The 22675-nt window shown below is 33.9% G+C and overlaps 1 protein-coding gene across 1 annotated transcript in view; it reads left to right on the forward strand.

The window, feature by feature from the left end:
* Nucleotides 1-19836, forward strand: part of LOC138695205 (lateral signaling target protein 2 homolog) — an 82434-nt gene extending 62598 nt beyond the window's left edge. Inside the window, exon 2 of the mRNA XM_069819665.1 lies at nucleotides 16635-19836. Coding sequence (XP_069675766.1) covers nucleotides 19000-19836 — 837 coding nt within the window. The 5' untranslated portion in view covers nucleotides 16635-18999. The remainder of the gene's footprint in view (nucleotides 1-16634) is intronic.
* Nucleotides 19837-22675: the final 2839 nt, after the last annotated feature.

Consider the following 22675-nt stretch of genomic DNA (forward strand, 5'->3'; position numbering starts at 1 on the left):
GACGAAAATTTCATGCACTATAAAATCCCAAAATATGCATGCATTCATGCACTATCAAACTATGAAACACGCACGAACAAGAGAAAAATACATTAAAATATGCACTTTAAATTTTGTTCCAAATTTCTTATTTCAATAAACTCCTTTTTTTGCACAGTTAACAACTAACAACATTTCTAAATTGGTTTCTACTAGGTACCTGCAGCCACCGGCGTGGCTCAGTCGGTTAAGGCGCTTGCCTGCCGGTCTGAAGTTGCGTTCGGGCGCGGATTCGATCCCCGCTTGGGCTGATCATCTGGTTGGGTTTTTTCCGAGTTTTTCCCAGCCGTAATGTGAATGCAAGTTAATCCATGGCGAATCCTCGGCATCATCTCGCTATCACTAATTGAATTGGAAAATTTTGTCTTAGTTAATGTTTTTTTAGGTATTGCTAGAAGTATTGATTTGTGTTCTTTTTCTTTATCTTTTTTAATCTAGATTAAAATTGCAAGTTTCTTGTTTATGTTAGTTAATTAGTTAGGATACAATTAAATATGATACTTAATCACTCATTTAAAGTTTGTGTGACTGCAACCTGTGTATATTTTTGTGTGGCTTTACTTTGTTTATAGTGTTTTTTTTTTCTCTCCTTTTATTTATTGTGTAGCTTTACTTTGTATATAGTGAATTTTTTCTGTTTATTTCTATTATTTTATTTGTATTCCTGGTATTGTGGAAGAGAAGGTCTGATGTCCTTAACTGCACCAGAATAAATAAATAAATAAATAAATAAATCTCATCGACGCTAAATAGCCTAGTAGTTGATACAACATCGTTAAATAACCTACTAAAACAAAAAAAAATAAAATAAAAAATAATGATGATGACGATGATACTAGTAGTGATAATGATAACGATAATAATAAATAACAATAATAATAATAATTATCCATCATCATAAGGAGAAGAAAATACTGTTATCATAGGTATCATAATCTCATATCAGATAAAGTCTGCAAAAATATGTGTTGGAAAATGGAGAGAGAAAATGGGAAGACCTGAAGAAAGGAAATAACGATGTTGCGAGAAAGGAATCGGATATAACCCTAACACAATAGACAACATAATACGTAAGACAAAACATAATCACAAAATACATAAGAATACAACACAAACACAAGAACACAAAAAATACATCACACTAACATACGAAAACAAAAACACACACAAAATTGCAACCTCATTCAAGAAATTAAATTACAACATCGCATACAGAACACATAACACTCTACAAAAACATCTCAACACACAAACAAAACGAACAAACAAATACAATCACACAGGCGTATACAAACCCAAATGTAACACCTGCAACAACTTCTACATAGGACAGACAGGCAGATCGTTTCAAACGCGTTACAAAGAACACATCACAGCCATAACAAAATTACAAAACACCTCCACATATGCAGAACACATCACAAATGCTAACCACACCCACAGAGACATCAACACAGACATGGAAATACTGCACATCCAACCAAAAAGCCAGAAATTAAACACACTAGAGCAATATGAAATAGCTATACAGACACACAAAAACACACCCCAACGAAATTCTCCACACACAACTCAACTTCAAAACACACACACTCTTTGACTCTACACTATACCACAGGAATACACCCTCACAGGAAACAGAACAAGTGGCGCCAAGACCAACAACGACCAGTTCTGAAGATGACCCATAAATAAGTCGAAATATGTAAACGAGGTACGTTGAAATTTAACACATGAAAGTCTTACCATACATATTCCGAAGTGATACAGTGTTAAAAGTTGTGTAATCAAGGTGTATAAGGAAATAAAGACGTCGAGGAAAAGAAAGAAGAGGATCAAGGAAAAAAAAAAAAGAAGTAAGGAGTGAGTAGGAATAGTGAGAAGTCGAGGATTAGTAAAAAGAACATTCTAACGATATAACTGAGTCGCGAAAGAAATTAAACTGCCTACTAACATTATTATATCAATATGCAGAAAGCAACATCTCTGTTCACAAACTACACTAATGGCACTAGTTAAATTTGTTGCAACATTCGTGAAATTATTTCATGGGAATTCATGTTAAGTGAAACCTAATGTAAGTTACAATATAACTTTATTCCACATTATATAAAAGATGACATGATTTTATAAACATGATGGCAAATTTTAAGAAAGATAGCTACATCCTGTAACATTCAGAGTGCTGTACACGATGATAGTTCAGTGCTTTCTGTAATGATCCAAAGATGTGATATGGCAAGAGGATTAGACAAGAGGAGGGGGTCGAATTTCTCCCGACATACAAATTCTGTGCCAAATAATAATTGGCACTGATCCCTAAATGTAAATTACCTCAGTGTAATTTGGCTTTGTGTTGGGATGTTGTGTCAGCTGTTCTCAATTTTCTAGTGACCGTTCATAAGAATAAGTTTATCGAAAATACTACCGCCTGTCCCTGACTGAATTATAAAACAGCAGAAAATAGTGTCATAGGTCCTTACACTCACCGTACAAATATTTCAAGGCCCAACGATATAGAAATTTTAAGTTGGCTGTACTTTTTCTAATGTTCTCTTAATATTTCGAAGTACTGAGAATACGTTTCATTCATTCTCTCAAAAAATGATGCTCATGGAAATATTTTCTGCATGATAAATATTTAAATGTTTTAATTTATAAAAACTTTTTATACTTACATAAACCTAATTATGAAGACTAAGTGAAACTTGTATAGCAATACCTATTAATTTTAACTTACATTTTTATTTGAGAACTAATTTGTATAGAGTTTTGATTGGAATAAACCAATCAATTTTAAACAAGTGTGTAAAACAAGAGTTTCTCATTTTGTACAGGATGTTTGAAAGAATGTTTTTTTTTATTTCAGTTTGTATTTACTTTCTTATTTTTGTATTCTCTAGGTCCTGGAATATAATAAACCTTTAGTATTTTTATTTATTTACATGCTACGATTGTATGGGCTAGAAAACAGGAAGGGCACCTGAATATAACTTTATCACTGCTGAAAACAAAGATGTTCATGAATCTGGTAATCATAGACAAAATCAACGAAATACAATATTGAATAATAACAGTTCTTTAATTCTTAAGTCATCTATAGTTGATCAATGTGGCAAATTTTACAGGAAAGAAGATGATCTGTTATATAATAATAGCCGACTCCTCATTGTAACCCTTGTAGGACATCTGGCTTGTTTGGGTAGACCCACCCATTCAAATAATATAATAAGAAAAAAACCCTCTGAGAGACATTCAAACTTTTCTACTCTATGAGTAGATAAATGTACATTATCTTCAACATAATAGGTCCTAATATATGAAGAGGTTTCACCATATGTAACTTTTTTGGTTTTCCAAATTCGGACTTAATTTTAACACTTATAGTATTATTAAAATTTAAATTCTAGACACTATAGAGCACAATATTTCTTTCCGCATGCACTTCATGAAATTAGATTGTTACCTCCTGTTGGGCCCTCTACCTATCATCACAACTATTCATCATTAGAATTTCAATTCTCTATTTTCCAGTAAGAATTTCTAAGTTGATCAACTTTAGAAATATAAAAATTTGAGAATAAAGGAACCATTATTATTCAGTTATTTTCTATTGGCTTCCGTCAATGATTGCTGGATTCATAGGGATCTTTATTCTTAATAGTGATACAAATGCACTTATTTTTGTGCCAATAAATAGTAACGTGTAAATAAATAAAAATGTTTATTATTTCGTAAGGCCTGGAGAATATAAAAATAAAAGAGTAAGATATAAACTATCATTTCAAAGATACAATCTTTTGCACAGTCTGTACAAAATGAAGAACGCCAGTTTCACAAACATGTGTATAATTTATTGCTTTACTAAAAATAATTCATTTATTTATATGTATACATACCGAGTGTGTAAAGAGGTACGCCCGATTGTAAATGTAAGAATTATTATTTCTTTGTGTCAATGTCATGGTTACCTGAAACGAACCTAAGTATAATCACGACACAGTAGTTCTACTAACACTCAACAACAGCTTTACAAAATCATAATAATATTAATAATACTAACCCTTGCATGTGGGATATGCTTGTATGAATAGAAATGGGGCGTAACTTTGTACACACCCGGTATATACATAACTCCTCGATTAGAAACTATACACGTATCTTCGATATGACAAAAATAAATAGGTAAGCTTATTATCTACCGATGCCTAATGTTTCTAAAACTAATTTCTTGCCGGTAGAAATAACGAGCGGCAATATCTGTACCGTGGACGGTAAGAGATAATCACCAAAAGAATTAAATACACCTGTTGTAAAAACTGTATATTTTCTTAATGTCAGTTCCTCCAATAATTTCTCATAGCACTTCCACTAAATGTGTTACAGTTGTAGAAAAAGCTTCAATTAAAGAAAAACAATGCTTCAAACATTCTATTGAGAACAAGATAAAATTACTGAAAAAGATTAAAAAACGACAGAATATATAGAACAAAAATATATGTTGAAATAGTATTTAAAACTACTTACCATTTTGTTCGGAGAAAATTTACGATCACCATTTGATACCCAACATCTGAAAGCAGAAAATATATTCTTAGAAGATGATAATTTACCCGAAAATCCCAATTACTTGAACATAATATAAGAAATGTAGTTCTCTTTTCTATGCCACATGTTTTTTGTTGGGAAAACCTACTAAAACAAAGCTAAGTTTTGACAGAATGGAGATGAGATGTAGTCCAAGTATCTGATATGAAAACATGATTTTGGACACTAAGTATACCGATTTGTTTTGAACAAATGTTTAGAATAGCTCATATGCTTTTACTTCATCTACGATTCGATTTATCCGTGAAGATACACATAAAACTCTTTTGGTAGTAAATTAATAAATCTTAACCTGAATTCATAATTATACACACTGATTATTCACTCTAAAAATTAAACCAGGCAATTTTATTTACAAGTTTATTATTTACATTCGAACCACGAAAGTCTTAGTTACCAGTCTATCGTGCTCTGGAGTGAACAAGGCTCTGAAATCAGCTACAAGGGTCGGTCCGGTTTTTTTTGCCACTACTGTACATTTCATTTGGGGCAAGCGTGGCAAAGAAAAATATTCAACTCGGCCTTTCAAAACAGTTTGCTGATGGTGAAGGTGAAGTTGGGAAATGGTTGAATTATGTTTACGGCCTACTATTTCTCTGTCCTGACGATGTGAGTGATTGTTTCGTTGAGGACTTCATGTCAATAAAGCCTAATGACAGTGCTGTGGATAAATATAGTGATTATTTATCAGACACTTATATAAGTGAAGATAGCACATTCCCGCTGGAAATGTGGTCACGTTTCTCGTCACATTCACTGCACACTACTAGTGCCTGCGAATCTTTCCAATCGGATTTTAACTCTAACTTTTACCATAATCACCCCCATATATTTAAATTTATAGAAGTCCTAAGACATTGCAGACCAACACTTACGTAAAAGTTAGAAGTGCTACACAACAAATAACTACATCCAGGAAAAAAACGCACTTGTTGAAAAAACAAGTTTTCTTAGATAATAATAACAATAATAATAATAATAATAATAATAATAATAATAATAATAATAATAATGATGATGATTTATTGATTTTTTTTAATCTGACAGAGCTAGTAGGCTTTCCCACAGAATAATATTCCTGTGGACAAATCACGCGATTTGAATTTATAAAGAAAGTTTCATGTAGGAACAAGGCATTAAAACGCAGAAGTAAGACTTTCTCACTTTTTTAACTTTTAACATTAATTCGTGACAGAAAAACTAAATATAAGTTTTTTTCCATGGTATTTAACTTTTTTAGCTTTTGGCAAAGAGCAGAACATTTTTAACCACATCAACCATGCTGGTTGCCCAGTCCCAAGTCTGTACAAGGTGGGAGGGAAAATCTTGTATCGGAAAGTTGTATATCTTCGTGGCAATTCGCATAACTCACACTCACCCAACCATAATTTTGTGGCAACTCACCGTTCCCGGTATTTCATTTCTGATACAGTGCAGAATTTTTATTTTTTTTAAGGACCAAATTTGGGCTCCATGTAAAAATATAAAAGGGTGCTAGAAAGATTTTGTTCATTTCTTTTCTTTTGTTGCTAATGACATAACTCTGAGATTCCAAAATTTTATAATGATTCTGATATCTGCTGGAGGATGTTGTATGGGAAAGTTGTATGCCTTTGTGGCAATTTACATACACGTATGTCTTTGTGGCAATTCACTGACACAACCACAATTTTGTGGCAATTCACCGTTCCCGGTATTTCATTTCTGATACAGCGCAGATTTTTTTTTAAGGACTAGATTTGGGCTCCATATAAAAATATAAAATATAAATATATAATATAAAAGGATGATAGAAATATTTTGTTCATTTTTTTTCTTTTTTGCTAATGACGTAACTTTGGGACTCCAATGTTTTGCCAATGATTCTGATATCCGCTGGAGAATTTCCCGTATTTGCCCTAGCCTTGGGTTTTCCTACTGAACTTCAAAATCGCTAATAAATAATTAACATCGTTCACTCTCGCTATAGTAGGTTATTTAGCGTCTGAATGAGATGAAGGTGATAATGACGGTGAAATGAGTCCGGGGTCCAGCACCGAAAGTTACCCAGCATTTGCTCATATTGGGTTGAGGGAAAACCCCAGAAAAAACCTCAAGCACGTAATCTGCCCCGACCGGAAATCGAACCCGGGCCACCTGGTTTCGCGGCCAGACGCGCTAGCCGTTATTCCACACGTGTGGACCTATCGCTATAATTTGATAGCAATTTTACCAAATTGTCTCATTAATGTATAAACATTGAAACAAAATATTTAATCACATATTTTCTCTTTAGACGTTAATGAATTCCATTGTATGCAATGTGGTCAGTTATAATTATTAAAATACTTAATACATTCCCATAAAAGTGAGATAATTATGTTCGCAAATTAGAGTTCCACCAATGTCGCCCGAACAGTTCATGAATTTGCGTAACGGGCCCGAGGAAAAAAACAGCATTCTGAAAATTAATAATGTGAGAACTAATGACGCTACAGGCATGAAATTGTCATCGTTCGGGATTCAAACTACTATTTTTGTGTACTCTAATAACTTCGCCCAGAGCTCTATTAGCAGTCAATACAATGCCCCATATATGAATGCCCGCAAGTCATTTTAAACACAGAAGCAGTATATAACTTGCGTTTTGTGCGCAAAAATGTTAACAATTTGTATACTCGACCGCATCCATAGATGCTCGAAATGTTTAGTTCTCTCTTTCAGCTCCTAGTAGGCCTACTTTCTGCGAACATCATAAAATCTGTAGTGTAATTATTTCCAGGCAAAGAATTATTAACTACTGGAATGTAAATTTTATTTCAGACATCTGTCTGATTTTTTTAATCATCTGTACTGGCTTCAATCATGAAATTTACTAAATAACTGGAAACCTGATAATGAGCAGGATATAAATGTGAGATAGGCCTAAGCATTATTTTATCGATAGATTAATTTTCAATCATTTATTTATTAAATACAACTATTTCATTTATTTATTACATATTAATTTATTCTTACTTATCTCCTTTTTAACGTCTATAAATATATCTATGTATTTTCCTGTTTACTCTACAATTTATTCCCTTAGCCATTTTCTTGTTTACCTTTTAACTATTTATCTAATTATCATACATAATATTACAAAGAAGTTTTCGTTTTATCGATGAATTCAAGAGCGTCGAGTTCGTGAACATATCAGCAATAATCTCACTAGAGGTTTTGATTTATATAGAGAAAATTAAAACGACTGGGATTTAATTCACTATTACACGATTAGAAGAAAGTATATGAAGATTAGAAGTAACGAAGTACTCTAATGCAATAAAATATATAGCCTATTAATTGACTTACTAAAACTCTATTTCACTAATGTTACCTTCACCAAAATGTTTGAACAGAGCCGCCATTTTCAGTCGACTATCTATGCGGGAAACAAATTATGATCGAAAAGCATGTTTTATAGTACCGTAAAGAATTTGCAGTTGTCTTGTAAACAAGCGTTTGAAATTCGAGTGTTAAGTTCAGTAAATACGAATTAAGATTTCCATTAGTTCCAATTCTTCACCTTCTAGATAAATTCCAATATTCTATCACAATAAAGTTTGACAAATCATTATCATCGTCATCGTCATAGGCATCATCATCATCGTCATCACTATTTTTATTACACTTGATTAATTGTATTGTATTGTGTTGTACTGCAGTGTATTCATGCTATGTTATTAATATTATTAAGCTTGATTTAAAAAAAATCATCGTCATCATAGCAGTTATGTCCATTAGATTATATTTTATTATTATTATTATTATTATTATTATTATTATTATTATTAAATTTCATTAACGTTCATGCTCTTCATTTGAAATTCCATATAAAAGTAAAGTAAAAGTAAATCAGTGGCGTCCACACCTGTGGAGTAACGGTTAGCGCGTCTGGCAGCGAAACCAGGTGGCCCGGGTTCGATTCCCGTCGGGGCAAGTTACCTGGTTGAGGTTTTTTCCGGGGTTTTCCCTCAACCCAATATGAGAAAATGCTGGGTAACATCTCATTCAGACGCTAAATAACCTAAGCTGTTGATAAAGCGTCGTAAAATAACCTACTAAAATAAAATAAATCCGTGGCGATACAGCCCATGAAGAGCCAAGACCGACCAGCCGGCTGCTGGCTTCACGTCCACATGCCGAAGCATAGGTGGACGATCATCCAACCAGAATGGACGTATCGTGTGGTTAGCACGTTAGCCGTTATAGCAAAATTCCATATAGTTTTCATAAATATTGATTTGTGCACATCTTTGACATATGTGTAAATATGTATTTCTTACACTTTCGAGATCACATTACATGGCTCCTTTAGTAGAACAAAAAAAATGCACTTACTTAATTTGATAAAAATGCAATACCAGAAGATACACAGTTTGTGTATTTTTTACTTCAGTATATTGTTGTTGAATGTCATGAAAGTGTTATGTTCAATGATAACTTACATTTAACGTCTATTTTCAACCATGGAAGCTATTGGATTCAATAAGATGATGATACGGCGAAAATGGATCTATGGAGAGATGATAATGAAAGTTTAATCCAAAGCAGGGTATAATAAACAAACGAATAAACCTTTCTCTTAGCCTCTTTGTCCGCTACAAGTCAGCTCGGAAGGATTCAACTTAAAATATTTCGTCTGCTCAATCACAACTGAACTTGATATGAAGAAATGTTCAAATAAATTACTGATATATTACAATAAAATAAAGTAAAATATCTTATTGGGTTACTTTTACATTATTTCAATACTAAGACTACAATTCATCTAAAAGAACAATCCCCTAGTATAGTTTAACCGTCATTCAAATTTAATTTGTTGTAACATCTAAAAATATTACTGACTATAAACGTATAAACAACTGAGCTACTAAAGTTTATAGCAACATGAAGATTCTAATGTTTGTTTACAATGAGAACACACTTCACTTTAGAAACAATATGCTCCCATCTGGGTACATTGTGTTCAATCATAATAAAAAATTGACCTTTAGTTACGTTATATGAGTAAAAAGTGATTTATGCCGTTGCCTGTACGATGTGGAAGGCCAAGAGAGAGGGAAGCTAATTCTGACATAAAGAAATCAATCCTTCCGCACCATATTCAATGTATGGCCAATAGATAGCATGATGTTAACTTATAGTGACATAGTGATAAGTGATGTTTTATTGTTATACTAGCCGTACCCGTGCGCTCCTCTGCACCCGTTAGAAATAAATATAAAGTAATTACATAATTAAAATAGGACGTTTGATCCAGGGAACATTCGTGTTTGATAGAAGGATAAATCGTTTAATATGTTACTTAATTTAAATTGTATTAACAAATTTAAAATGCGATCATTTTGATCCAGAGACCATTCATTTGGTCATAAAAATTATTTTAGGAAATACAGGAAACGAATGTACAGAATAGCCTATCAAGTTTTCTGTGCATAAGAAGCTATTTTAATCTTACCTGTCCTCGATTCACTCAGAAGTTACTGTAATAACATTATAGCATTATGTCCATCTAGAGAAACTACACTTTCCAATGGTGAATTAATAATTAATTATACAAATCGGTTAATTTAGCTTTCGATATTACTTCATACAAACACAGAAACATTCTCTGTAGGCTACCGTATGTTTCATAGCTTTCGATTGTTGTTGTCCAAGGCCCCTTATAGACGAAGTCATTTGCTTTTTATTTCATTACACCGCCTTAGATGGCGTTGTTATTGTAATTTTGAAACTCATTTATCTAATTAAATATGAGTCCTATAAAAAATTTTGCATAGCATAAAACTTATCGGAAATTAGTTTTAAAGAAACTTTTGTAATGTAATATTTTTCATGATAATTAATAATAAGGGAGATATTTCGATTTATTTAATTCAAGCCCCCTTATAACCCCCCTTTTAAATAAAATATTTTGAATGCCATATAGCCTAAATTCTAAGTTACAACGAACTTAATTTATATTCCAATTTTCATATAAATCAGTTCAGCCATTATCGCGTGAAAAGGTAACAAACATCCAGACAGACAGACAAACAAAAATGTCAAAAAAGCGATTTTCGGTTTCAGGGCGATTAATTATATACGTTAGGACCAATTATTTTTGGAAAATCGAAAATTACCAGAAAAATTTCGGCTACAGATTTATTGTTAGTATAGATTTGTATGAAGTTTTCGTTTAGTTTAATTGTTATAAATAAATTTCATTCAAATTCAGAATTATAAGCTAGTGGTGTTTTTAACATATTTTATGTCTGTTCCTACCAAAAGGGAAGAAAATGTTCGCTTTTTTTTTAATATATTAGTTCCATAAATAAGGTAAAAAAGAAGAAAGTTACTTGGAGCCACAGTAACAAGCTGGGCTTTCTTCCGTTGCTTAATAAATCACATACATTTTATAATTTATATTTTTGAGAACATGATTTTATTGCAATCAGGACAAGACGGCAATTATTCCTTTCAAGCAAAGTGTCTCACTAAGATGAAAGACCGAGGAGCATTGTTACCTGCCATAAAAATTCCTTTCATTTTTTGGAACATAACACAAAATGACAATTCGTTAAAAAAATCATGCGACTTCTTTAAAAATCATGTTACACAAATTAATTTAATCAATTAAACTGATGGAATGTGCCTCTAAAAATTCTTATTCAGATAATAAAAACATCAAGAGATATTATTTTTTAAATTAAAACATTCTAGCTCTGACGGAAAAATCGCAAACAGAATGTCACTGTCTGATAATTGAATATTATGTCTCTCTACATATTCCTTCAATTGAATTTTTTTCCATCTTTGGTGCCTTTTTTATAAAATGTAAGATTCCTAGAAATGCTATCGTTCCCCAATATATTCGTACAATTATTTACATCTATTTCTGTTCTTAACGTGTTCTGTTTGCTTAAACATGAAGACATAATAAGCAATATCACTTATAACTCATTTATGAGCTTTTCCCTAAAATCTTCATTTCTGCAAATTGAATTATATACTGTGTCGCAAATTTTTACTTACAGAAGGTACCAATGGTCAAAACTAGAAAACAATTTATATAAACATGTGTCCGGAAAAAATGTATGTTGAGATATGGGCCATGCTGTATTGTGGCCTACGATACCCACCTGTCTGTTACGTAGACACTACAGAAGGTTCTCTATGTGGTTACAGCATACACCAATGATTTAAATGTCTCCATAGTCATAAATTCAAAGGATTTAGGTCAGGTGATCGGGGAGGCTATGCGACTGGACCTCCTCGACCAATTCATCGCCCATTAAACCTCCAAGTTAGGTATTGTCGCATGAAGTGTAGAAAATGGGATGGTGCTTCGTCGTGCATAAACAGAAAGACAGCCTACACCACTGAATACTGTATGTAGGCACTTACTAACACAAGTAAAATGATAGACTCCATAGTGGTTAGACCTTTGCTTTCTACTGTATTCTCTGTTTACTTCTATTGACAGATGCTATCCACCCTCAACAGATATTTGTTTCCAGACACTTGTTTATAGGAACTTTTTTTCTAGTTTCAACCTATGCATGTTACCTCCTGTAAAAATATGCGACAGATTTTTTAAACACCTTGTGTGTAATATATTCCTACTCTGCTCACGTACCCGACAAGCGTTGCTAGACATTAAATATTACATACTTTAATTAGCTTCACTCTTCCTAATTTTTCGACACAAAATTCTTTGTGCTGGTACATACTTTGTTTTAAATATAGGCTACGTACTTTGTTACTAATATGATGTAATATCGTGTAGGCCTATATATCAGATAAGGAATACGTTCTGTCTAAGGTAATGTTATTACTGCCGGTTCTAATTAACTTATTTACTTTTCATTTTCTTAAGAACACTTATTCTTAATCATTGACATGCCCAAACGAAATCACGAGAAAAATCACAAGTCAGAAATATTAATATGTTAGAATGTTAGAGTAATTGTTATGAAAAGTGTTTGTCAATACTGACACCAGTGATTTGTAAGTGAAATACGAGGCGCTGAATAGCATAGGATTGCAAGCTTCGAAATGTATTGCATTCATACTCCGGTTCTCACGTGTCTACGTGGTCCAGTGTCGGTTCCGAACCTTCGTATGACGTAATAAGCCATATCCGGTACCGGAGAGGAAGCGAGTCAGCAGAGATGAAAATCGAACTCTCGTTCCAAAAACGCATGTAGATGCTGCAGACGGTGGAGATACTAACTTCATTAACGCCGCGAGCAGTGTAATCGCTGTCTGCAAATGACGATGCTCCAAATTGACCGTCGTCACTCGGTCTGTGACGATGTACACGGACACTACGAATAGCCATTTTCAATTGCTGCAGAATCCTAAATGGCACATATAGATCAAAACTGCTACAAAGCGTAAGTTTACTTCTTAAGAACTCTACATGAGCTAGTCCAGTAATTTAAATTTATTACGTTACTAAATGAAGGATTCAGAGCCAGAGTGGGCCAAGCGCCATTTATTAAAAAACGGAGAAAGCAAGGGTTAAAATTAAGTGAATACCACAGTTTAATGAATATTGACATAGGCATTTAGTTTGAATGTGTATACTTTATACTACTTACTGTATGTTTCCTTTGAATTATGGAATAACTTCATTTTAACCCTTGTTTTCTACGGTATTAGTAAATGGCGCTTGGCCCACTATGGTTCTGAACCCTTCAAATATTAAAGATTATTTCGTTGATGCAATCCGTGACCAATACCGTATAAGAATTCGTTCAGTTTCAACCAATCACAGGCATCAATCATTGTAATTCATTCATAATGTTCTGCCCAAGGTAGGGTGACCAGACGTCCTCTTTTGTCCGGACATGTCCTCATTTTTAGGCCTTTGTCCGGGGTCCGGGCGGATTTTTAAAAAATCGAGAAATGTCCTCCTTTTCGTAACTTTATGACTGATGTTTTGAAACTATTTGATTTGAGGCCGTTTTCAAGTAATTTGCCTATAGGTGCCAGCAGCATCGACGGAATATTCTGTTTGCCAACGATCATAACCCTCTTTGCTCCTCCTTCTTATGGTCGTTGCTCACAGGTGCTAGTAACTCGAGAGATCGAAATAAATATTGACGTAATTTTTAAAGTATAATTAATATAGTCCAAGTCTAAGTGTAAGTTCATATTTTCCGTCCTCATTTTTCGAACAATGTCCTTCTTTTTGAAGCTTTGTGTCATCTTTTTTTTATCGATGTGAATCTGGTCACCCTAGCCCGAGAGCAGATCTTTCATTGCAAACTCAGCATTCTCCAGTCTTTCCTATTTTCTGCCTTCCTCTTTGTACCTATATTTACTGAATGTCAAAAAAGTGAATCTGATCTAAGCACATAATTGTAAGGTATTCATTGTAATGTTGTCGAAATAATCTTGACGCAAAAGATTCGCAATTATCTGCATTTGTCGACCTAATGCGCAGTTTATTGTTCCTGGTCAGTACTAGGAATGAATAGAAGGTAGTGAAAGCTCATCCTCACAGAAACCCTATGTACAAATTAACGAGGAACATCCTAACCTCATTATAAACAAACTATGAAACAACCAATTAACATTCTCATCATCAAATGCTTTTTCTTTTAAAGGATGCCAATTCCATAATTGTAGCTACTTTCTATTGGAAGATACAAGTGTGTATTAATACCCATATTACAAAGTTTCAAACTTTAGTTAGAATTAACGTAGGTTAAATGACAACTTTCATTGTGTTTAGATTATATTCACTTTAATGACATTCAGTATAGGTACTTCGCATCATTCCGATGTTCACTTACAGGCTAGAGATAAGGTTAAGTATTGATTATCGAACTTAATTTTAAATGCATTGCATTACACCACTTGCTTTCAATGAATCTGAATTTTAATATTCGAGTAGAATTGGAGCAAGCAACCGAGTCTTACACAAAATGAAATCTATACGTATTTTTTCCACCAATAAGTGTCTTATTTAGCTACTATTCAACATAGTATTAGCGCAAGAAGAAACTAAATAGCGTAAGTCAGAATTTCTAATGATTACGGAATTCCTATTTTTACGAGTTATTTACAGTAACTCAAGAATTCCAACACATTTATTTGTAAGCACCAAAACCACCTGGAGGCTGAAAGACATAACTTGAATAAAACATTAGATATGTTTAAAGCGTTCCTTCTCTAACACAATTTATTTACATCCTTTCCTAACTCTTAATAAAGTCTCAATTTTAATATTTAGTAGTATTATTACTGTCGCTATAATTTTTACTTAGAATATGTTTTAAATCGGTGTGAACGTTTTTAGACTAAATTTACGTCCTTTAAGTGTTTTTGTAAGAAAAATCTATAATTATAAACAATTATAAATTAATTATTATAAATTAATTTACTACACTACGTATTCAAATTATTCTATTAACGAAATAAATCAAATACAGTAGGAAATAGTGGCATAAGTAAGCTCCTTACCCGTTTATCGTATTTAGTCACATTCAAACCATTTATCTTTCGTCATAACTTTTTTAACTTTTTAACAGGATACTAACCTCACTGAAAATACACGGTCCATTATAAAAGAAATTAAAGTAACATAATAAAATCAACTAAAATTAAAGCGTTAAGAACCTGATAAAATGTTAACATGACAACAGATTCAAGCTATGCTTAGCAAGCATGATAATACATTAATATGCTGATAAATAAGTATAAAATTGTGGTATACTTCACCCATAAAGAAATTTAAAGTGACTTGTAGGTTAACGTATGAAAAATTCATTGTAAATCTGTTAATATTTAAGCTGCAATTGTACATAACGTTGTAATCATAATTTAATGTATTTATACAGCTTTATGATGGATGATTTATTAATATTTTAAGGGATGTGTTGTAGGCTTTAGGTTCAAAGTATTTTCTTTACTCAATATTGCATACTATGTTAAAAAAAATGTTTAATTTGCATGTGAGTATATGAGTGTAAGTGTATGTATTTCTAAAAAAATTCAACAAGAAGCTTGATACTTTTATTAGTAGCTTTAGCAAAATAATCTTTAAATTATAACGGCATAATTATTTGTAACGAATAATATCATTTGATTACCATAAAACACTAATTCAAGTTCATATTTCAGTAAATAAAATATTTCAGATTCCTGCATTGATATCATAATTGTCCAGTTTAATGGATTTGAGTTCTGGAAGTGTACAAAAATATCAACTTTCTAACATAATTTTGTTTTTGAGATGTGTGCACTGTACGTAGAATTAAGAATTTTACTTTACACTTAAGTAGTATGTAGTACTGAGTAAAGAAAAACTACGAATCTAAAATGTATCCCTCATACCTTAAAATATTCCCAAATTATCTATATTATAACGGCTACAAAATTACATTAAACTATGACTGCACCTTTTTGTGCATCTAAAATTTAAATATTAGAGAATATACTACGTATAATGATATTTTTTCGTATAAGTACAAGTACAAGTCCCTTTAAGTGCTATTTTTTAATAAGAGTCTACTTAACGAAACCAACAAAGATTAAAAGTAAAGAAAATTTGTAATAATAAATTTAAGACCATGTGCCAAAAACCTCACACGTATAGCTATAAATTCAATACTACAAATATGTAAAAATTAAAGCACATTGTCAATGTAACTTATTCCTTTCCGCTTATCTCATTTTGCTCCGACTTTTAAATATTTTACTTCACTCAACAACAATTACACAAAAATTTAATAAAATATAGTCTAATGTACTTCAAAACACTCAACAGGAAAGGAGTAAAATCATAAAACAATTTATTTATAACTGCATGTTAATGGGAAGAAAATATGCATAAATGTAAGTTTCATATTTTCTAAACGTGTCAATACGATGTGAATTGTTCACAACCCATAACGAACGCCATTACATTAATTTTAAGTGCCAAGACCATCTGAAGTTGATGACGATGTAAAATGTGTTACTTGTGTTTAAAGCGGTCGGCACGGGAGGAGTACCGGAGAACATCACAGCTGGTAATGGTCTACAAAATGGAAGCTATGACCGCAGCTCTCTTCGTGGAGATGTAGCGAGCCATCTTGGCTCGGAAACAAGAATCGACAGAGACAATCAGAGCTTCATCCAACATGTTTAACAGAAGATAGTACTCATCCGGCTGCCGACAAGAAACATTTTGTGCTTCGAAAGGACTAATTTCAGTGCTTTGTCTGGATTTCGCCGCTATTTCAACTAAATAGTAAGGTCTATTTTGGCGACTTTCGTATAAATATTTTGGTAGAGCCAATTTCCTCAGGAATATGCAGTAAGTGGATTTAATTGGTGAATTTTCTTCTGTATGTTACACTTTAACACGCTGCTGAGTTAGTGATCCACGCTGAAGCATTGTTTGGAGATCGTCTGAAGAAATAATTTAACTTTAAGGTCATTGTGGTTTATTCTGAAGGTCTCTTAAACTCGCACGTGTGGGACGTGCTAGAATATCTTATAAATCTTAACATAAATATCATCGAACACTGCTATTATGAAAATTTTGTTCATAATTAATATCTGTTGAAATTAAATCATTATAGGTTGTAGATGTCCAGAATACTTCCAGTATGATTTGGATAATATACAACATTATAAAATTATTTGCAAACCTTGGCACGAAAAGCTTTCATTAGTCTGCATATATTCACTTCTTTGCGAAGCATTCTTGAACTATGTAGCCCTTTTGAGTCTTTTTACTTCTCTGCCACTTAGGTCTGTGCTGCTGTTAGTTTCTAGATTCTTATCCGGGTTTCTTGATAAGTAAATCACACAATGCTTTGTTTTAAAGTTGTGATCTCAAATGTTAAAAATTTGAATTCATGCTGTGATTACTTAATCAGGAACTGGGTCTAGTTAATTTGCCTAAATTTTCTGGAATATTTATAAAAATTTCTTAATCTAAAGAATTTCATAGAATAGATATTAGGGACAATCTATTTTCAATGCTATGAATTGATATATTTGGATAAAATCAGAAAGCAACAAGTAGCGTTGCATTTTTCTTACAGAAAATTAATCTAATATTTTTGTTTCGACAAGATCTTGGAAACAATATTATGATCTTACTCAAAAAATAACAATTCATGATTTCTAATTCCGGGAAATAATATAACCAACTTCCAACGTTATACAACTTAAAATATTGACGTCACCAATTGAAAATTGAGATAATCAACATTTTTGCAGGACATATTTTATCTTTACATGGTGAGTGAGAAACACTTTGTCACCAACGAAAAATTAATCTAAGAACGTTGCCTTCTGAAGTAACCAGCAAACAAATCTACCAGTACAATTTTCTGACAATCTCCTACTTCAAGGGAATAGCTCACTTAGATAAAATTATATTAGTCCCTGTTAAAGAGTTAATACAAACCTTCAAAATACGAGTCAATCGTTCACTTTGCTTCAATGTTAAATTAATTCACTAGATATTTACTGCTCAAATATTGCCTCCCACAACAAAAGTTACGGCCAGCTTGTCGTAGTGAATAAGTAGTAATTGTTGGAAACTATACAGATTCTTCTTTGTTTTTTTTATAGTTACAAGCCATATGGCTTGGAGATGAGAAAACCTAACACTTGCCAAAAAATAGTTAAAATACAAGAATTATTTCAAGGGGTGTCAATGTGTCTGCGTACATAATTACGTTGGAACCGATGCAGGAGGGCAGGTTATACGCTCAAAATAACTTTTAATTTCTACTAGGATAGTCATTCAACGGTTGTCGGGAACAACAACGTTTTTGCACAGGTGTTCTCGACGTGGTATTTAAGTGGTGACAAATTTTTATATAAAAGTGAGGTGACTTGAATACTGCAATCAAAGCTAACACGTTATCCTGTTATTGCAAAACGCTGAAGAATTGAGGGGCATCATTTTAATTATTGTGAATTGTTTCATAATCTATCTAATCTCTATCGTTAATTAAAGCGCTACAATTAGTGGTACTAGTTTACGTTTATCAGTGTTAAAGATAACGGACTCTGATTATTTAAGAGACATGTGAATCCGAGAGCTTTCAGACATTTTGTAGAAAGAAGAAACAAAGTTTAATGCAAGTGCGATATCATGTAGAATTGTATATTTGCTTCCTTTACAGCAATGTAAGCAAAATGACATTGTATATGCTAACGTGAATTTACAGTGCTCTTAACGTCGGTTGTGGTGAAGTGTCAAATATTGTACTTGAGGAATCTCTCACGTGACGTCTCGTCGGGCGGAATCATGTCGGAGGAAGGAGTGCACCGGGATCTGCACTGGAGGCGTCCAGACCGCCCTCGCCGCCGGACCGCGACGGCAATTCCAAGATGAAGCCGAGTTGCCAGGTCGCCGACAAGGCCGTGTCCACCGAGGACCTCGAGCGAACCCTCGTCGTCAAGCAGGGCAACGAAGAAGAAGACGATGAAGAAGAAGAGAAGAAGAAAAAGAAAGAGGTGCCTTCAGTCGGTGGAAACAGCACCGCCTTGGAACTGATCCGCCTGGAGGCCGTTCTTGCGGCCCTCGTGGAGAGCAAGGTGGTGGCCATCAAGGCGGCGTCGTCCAACAAGAAGTCCGCCATCAACAACATCCTGCGGCCCAGAAGCCAGTCCACGACGCACGGACTCCGGCAGCAGCGCCTCACGTCCACGTCGACGACAGCGTCCTCGTCGCACAAGGAGAACAACCACCAGCCCCACTACCACCATCACCACCACCACCGCCACCACCATCACCACCGGAAGAGGCAATCGGACAGCGCGCTCCTAGCCTCGGGTCTGTTCCCGAAGAAGCGCCACCGGCACCACCATCACCATCACCACCACCACCATCACCACCATATACGCGACGACGACGAGGCGGCGGAGAGGGGAGGACGGCCGCAGCCCACGCTGGACGAGGAGGCCGGCTGCGGGCTGCTGCAGCAGGAGACGGCGTTTGGCGAGAGCACCACGACCCTGTCGCCCCCGACGGCCGGGCCCTCCGGCAGCTGCCAGAACGGGTCCGCGCCCCACCACAGCGGCTACCACAACTACACCTACAGCCCGCGCAGACAGAGGCAGATGGTGACTTCCTGCTGCCCCAGCCCGACGCCCAGCATGCAATCGCAAGTAGTCTTGTGCACTCCTCGTTCGTGTCGCATGGACGGCTATGCATGTTATTATTAGACCCCGGATTTTTGCATGATTCTAGATATAGGATGTTTAGGAAGATGTCCATCTTTAAGGGTGCTATGCATAGACATTTCGCTAGCCCGCGCTACGAGCGTGCTAAACTAGCCCCGGCTATCGACTGATTATTTGTACAGGATTCATATTATATCATATCGCTAACACTGGCTTATGAATACGAAAAACTTTAGTTCGCTGATCATCCACCGGAAGCCCGCGCTAAAAATGTCTATGAATATGGCCCTAAAAGACTAACAGGCAATTTCAGTGTTAGTGTAAAGTTTAAAACCACAGTGAAATATTAGCGCCTATGAAACAACAGCTCAAATTTAAGGGTGTGCACTACTGAGTTTAAAATTTACACAATTTTTGTCAGATATCAATGAAATTTCAATCACTAGTTGCTTTTATTAAGATTAGATAATGTTAAAATTCTCAGACTTTTTTGTTTCTAAATTTGGTCCATAAAAATAAATAGAAAAATGCTTATCTTACCAAAAAACCGAATTAAACACGGATTATGTTTTGTTCTAATAGCTTAATTTGTGGCTGAATAATCGAGTAATGAAATTTTGTATTTGTTTTATTATCACTTGTGGTTTGGAATAAAAAATTGTTGAATGATTTTTTTAAATTTGTTTCTTAAGATTAGGCATAACAATTGTACTACCTGCATTTTTAAAGTTACATTAAAAATAATATCCTCTTCGACAGAATACAGTGTTGGTGAAAATGTAATTATATTATTTAGTTTTTGAATAATCTGATTTTCTAAGTTCAACGGAGTAAAAAATTTCATAACCGGCAAACTGCATTTGAAGATAGCACTACCTGACGATCAGTTACCTTAAGGCCCTTTAAAAGAATTGATATTTAGATTACCTACAATTCTAATAATGAAATGAAATTTTGCACAAATATTTCTTACACGCCATGATTTTTGGTGCGAAAATTTTAAAATGGTAAAAATCGGAAATTTTCACTAGAATTCAGTAGAGCGTATCCTTAAACTTTTGCGCAAGAGCTCTGTGATTTTTTCCGAACACTTACAGGTGTTAGTATACGAGTACACTTTGCTAGATCTCATTTGTTTACGCCACAAGCTGGCGTATGATCTCGTAAAATTCACTAAAGGCAGGTTCCGTTGGCTCGCTCAGCAATCTCGAGGCTGATGTCAGAAAAAGATAGAAAAGATTACATTTTTATTAGCTCATGTTTGACAAATATATACAAAAACCACAGCAAATTTTCGGAATATTTGTTTCTGTACTACTGTGATATCCATCTATTACTACGCGTTCATTACCAAATAATTTTGGTGAGAATATTTTCAACGGTTGAGAACATTAGCCTAAGTTCATTATACTTACTCGGTTCAAAACGTTTCCGGAATATATTTTTTCCTCCGACATGAATAATGTTATATGGAATGTTTCTGTTTCTGGTGTTGACATCATCATGACGTCACTTCCGTAGAAGTTTCATGATAATAGCCATTGTTGTTTTTGTGTGTCTACTGGCTATTGCAGTTTGTGGTATTCGTTCGTCGCATTTCAGAATGTGGGATACAGAGCAACGTGTAATATCAAATTTTGTGTTTTTTTTTTTCGCATAAATCTCATTTACAGACATTAAGAATGTTTCAAGAAGCATATGGTAAAGCAGCAATGAAAAAATGCAGGTCTATGCCTGGCATAAACGTTTCTTCTAAAGGTCGACCGGAGCGCTGGTCGTCTTTGATACTCATACGGCCTTTTTTCTGAAATGCGACAAATGAATATTTCACACAAACGACAACAACCAGTTGCCAAACAACAACAACGACTATGATCTTGAAACTTCTACGAGGCTTCGGCACAAATCGGAGTCACGTGGTTATCATGGTCTGGTCATGGTCATCTTGACAATATAAGTACATGTTGAAAGTTCTAAAAAGAAAGTAATAAACTCATGTTAAACGTGCATTTATATGCAAACTTGTTCAATGTTGGCCATGTTAGGAGTAAGAATGTGACGTCGCGCAGTAGCCTGTCTTCTCGTTAGCCACGCTTCTACGGAAGTGAAGTCATGAATGATACCAACGCCAGAAACAAAAATATACCACATAAAATTGTTTATTTCACAGAAAAAAATATACTTCGGAAAATTTTTGAACCGAGTAGCATGTCTCAAACTTGTAATTTTTGGTGTGGTCTTAAAATATTAAACAACTCATAACTTCTACAGTAGGGCTACATGCCTAACAAATAAATTCTAGCGAAGTATTTATATTAATAACTGTGAGTGCTCAGAAAATATTTCACGGGCACAAGTTAAAGTTCTAGGCTAAGTATTATTACATGATATTTCACTTTGATCTTAAACTTTAGATCGATACTGTATACAGAAAACTTGACACATGAAACAATCTAATAACGTTTTCCCCTTTTGGTTATCAATTTTCTTTTTGTTATAACTTTATACATTTTGGCACTGAAGTATCAAATTACTGAAAGCTTAAATCTAAGAAAATATAAATCCGAAAAAAACAGTTTTGAGCTTTCCGTCCGTCTAGCTGTCGGTCTGTTTGTGTACAGTAATTTCTGCTGAAATATTGGTTAAATCTTGTACATGTTGAGTATTTACGAGTCAATTAATCTCAGAACGGTGTACATGAAATATAACTTCAGTAAAAAGTGACAGGAATCAGGGTAATGGAATTAAGATAAATAAATACAATTTTCTGCAAGATTTAAGTGTGTCTAACGAACGGAATTAAATAGACTATGTATAACAAACAATAATAATAATAATAATAATAATAATAATAATAATAATAATAATAATAATAATAATA

The sequence above is a fragment of the Periplaneta americana genome, chromosome 2 (genome assembly GCF_040183065.1).
Source record: "Periplaneta americana isolate PAMFEO1 chromosome 2, P.americana_PAMFEO1_priV1, whole genome shotgun sequence".
Taxonomy (NCBI): domain Eukaryota; kingdom Metazoa; phylum Arthropoda; class Insecta; order Blattodea; family Blattidae; genus Periplaneta; species Periplaneta americana.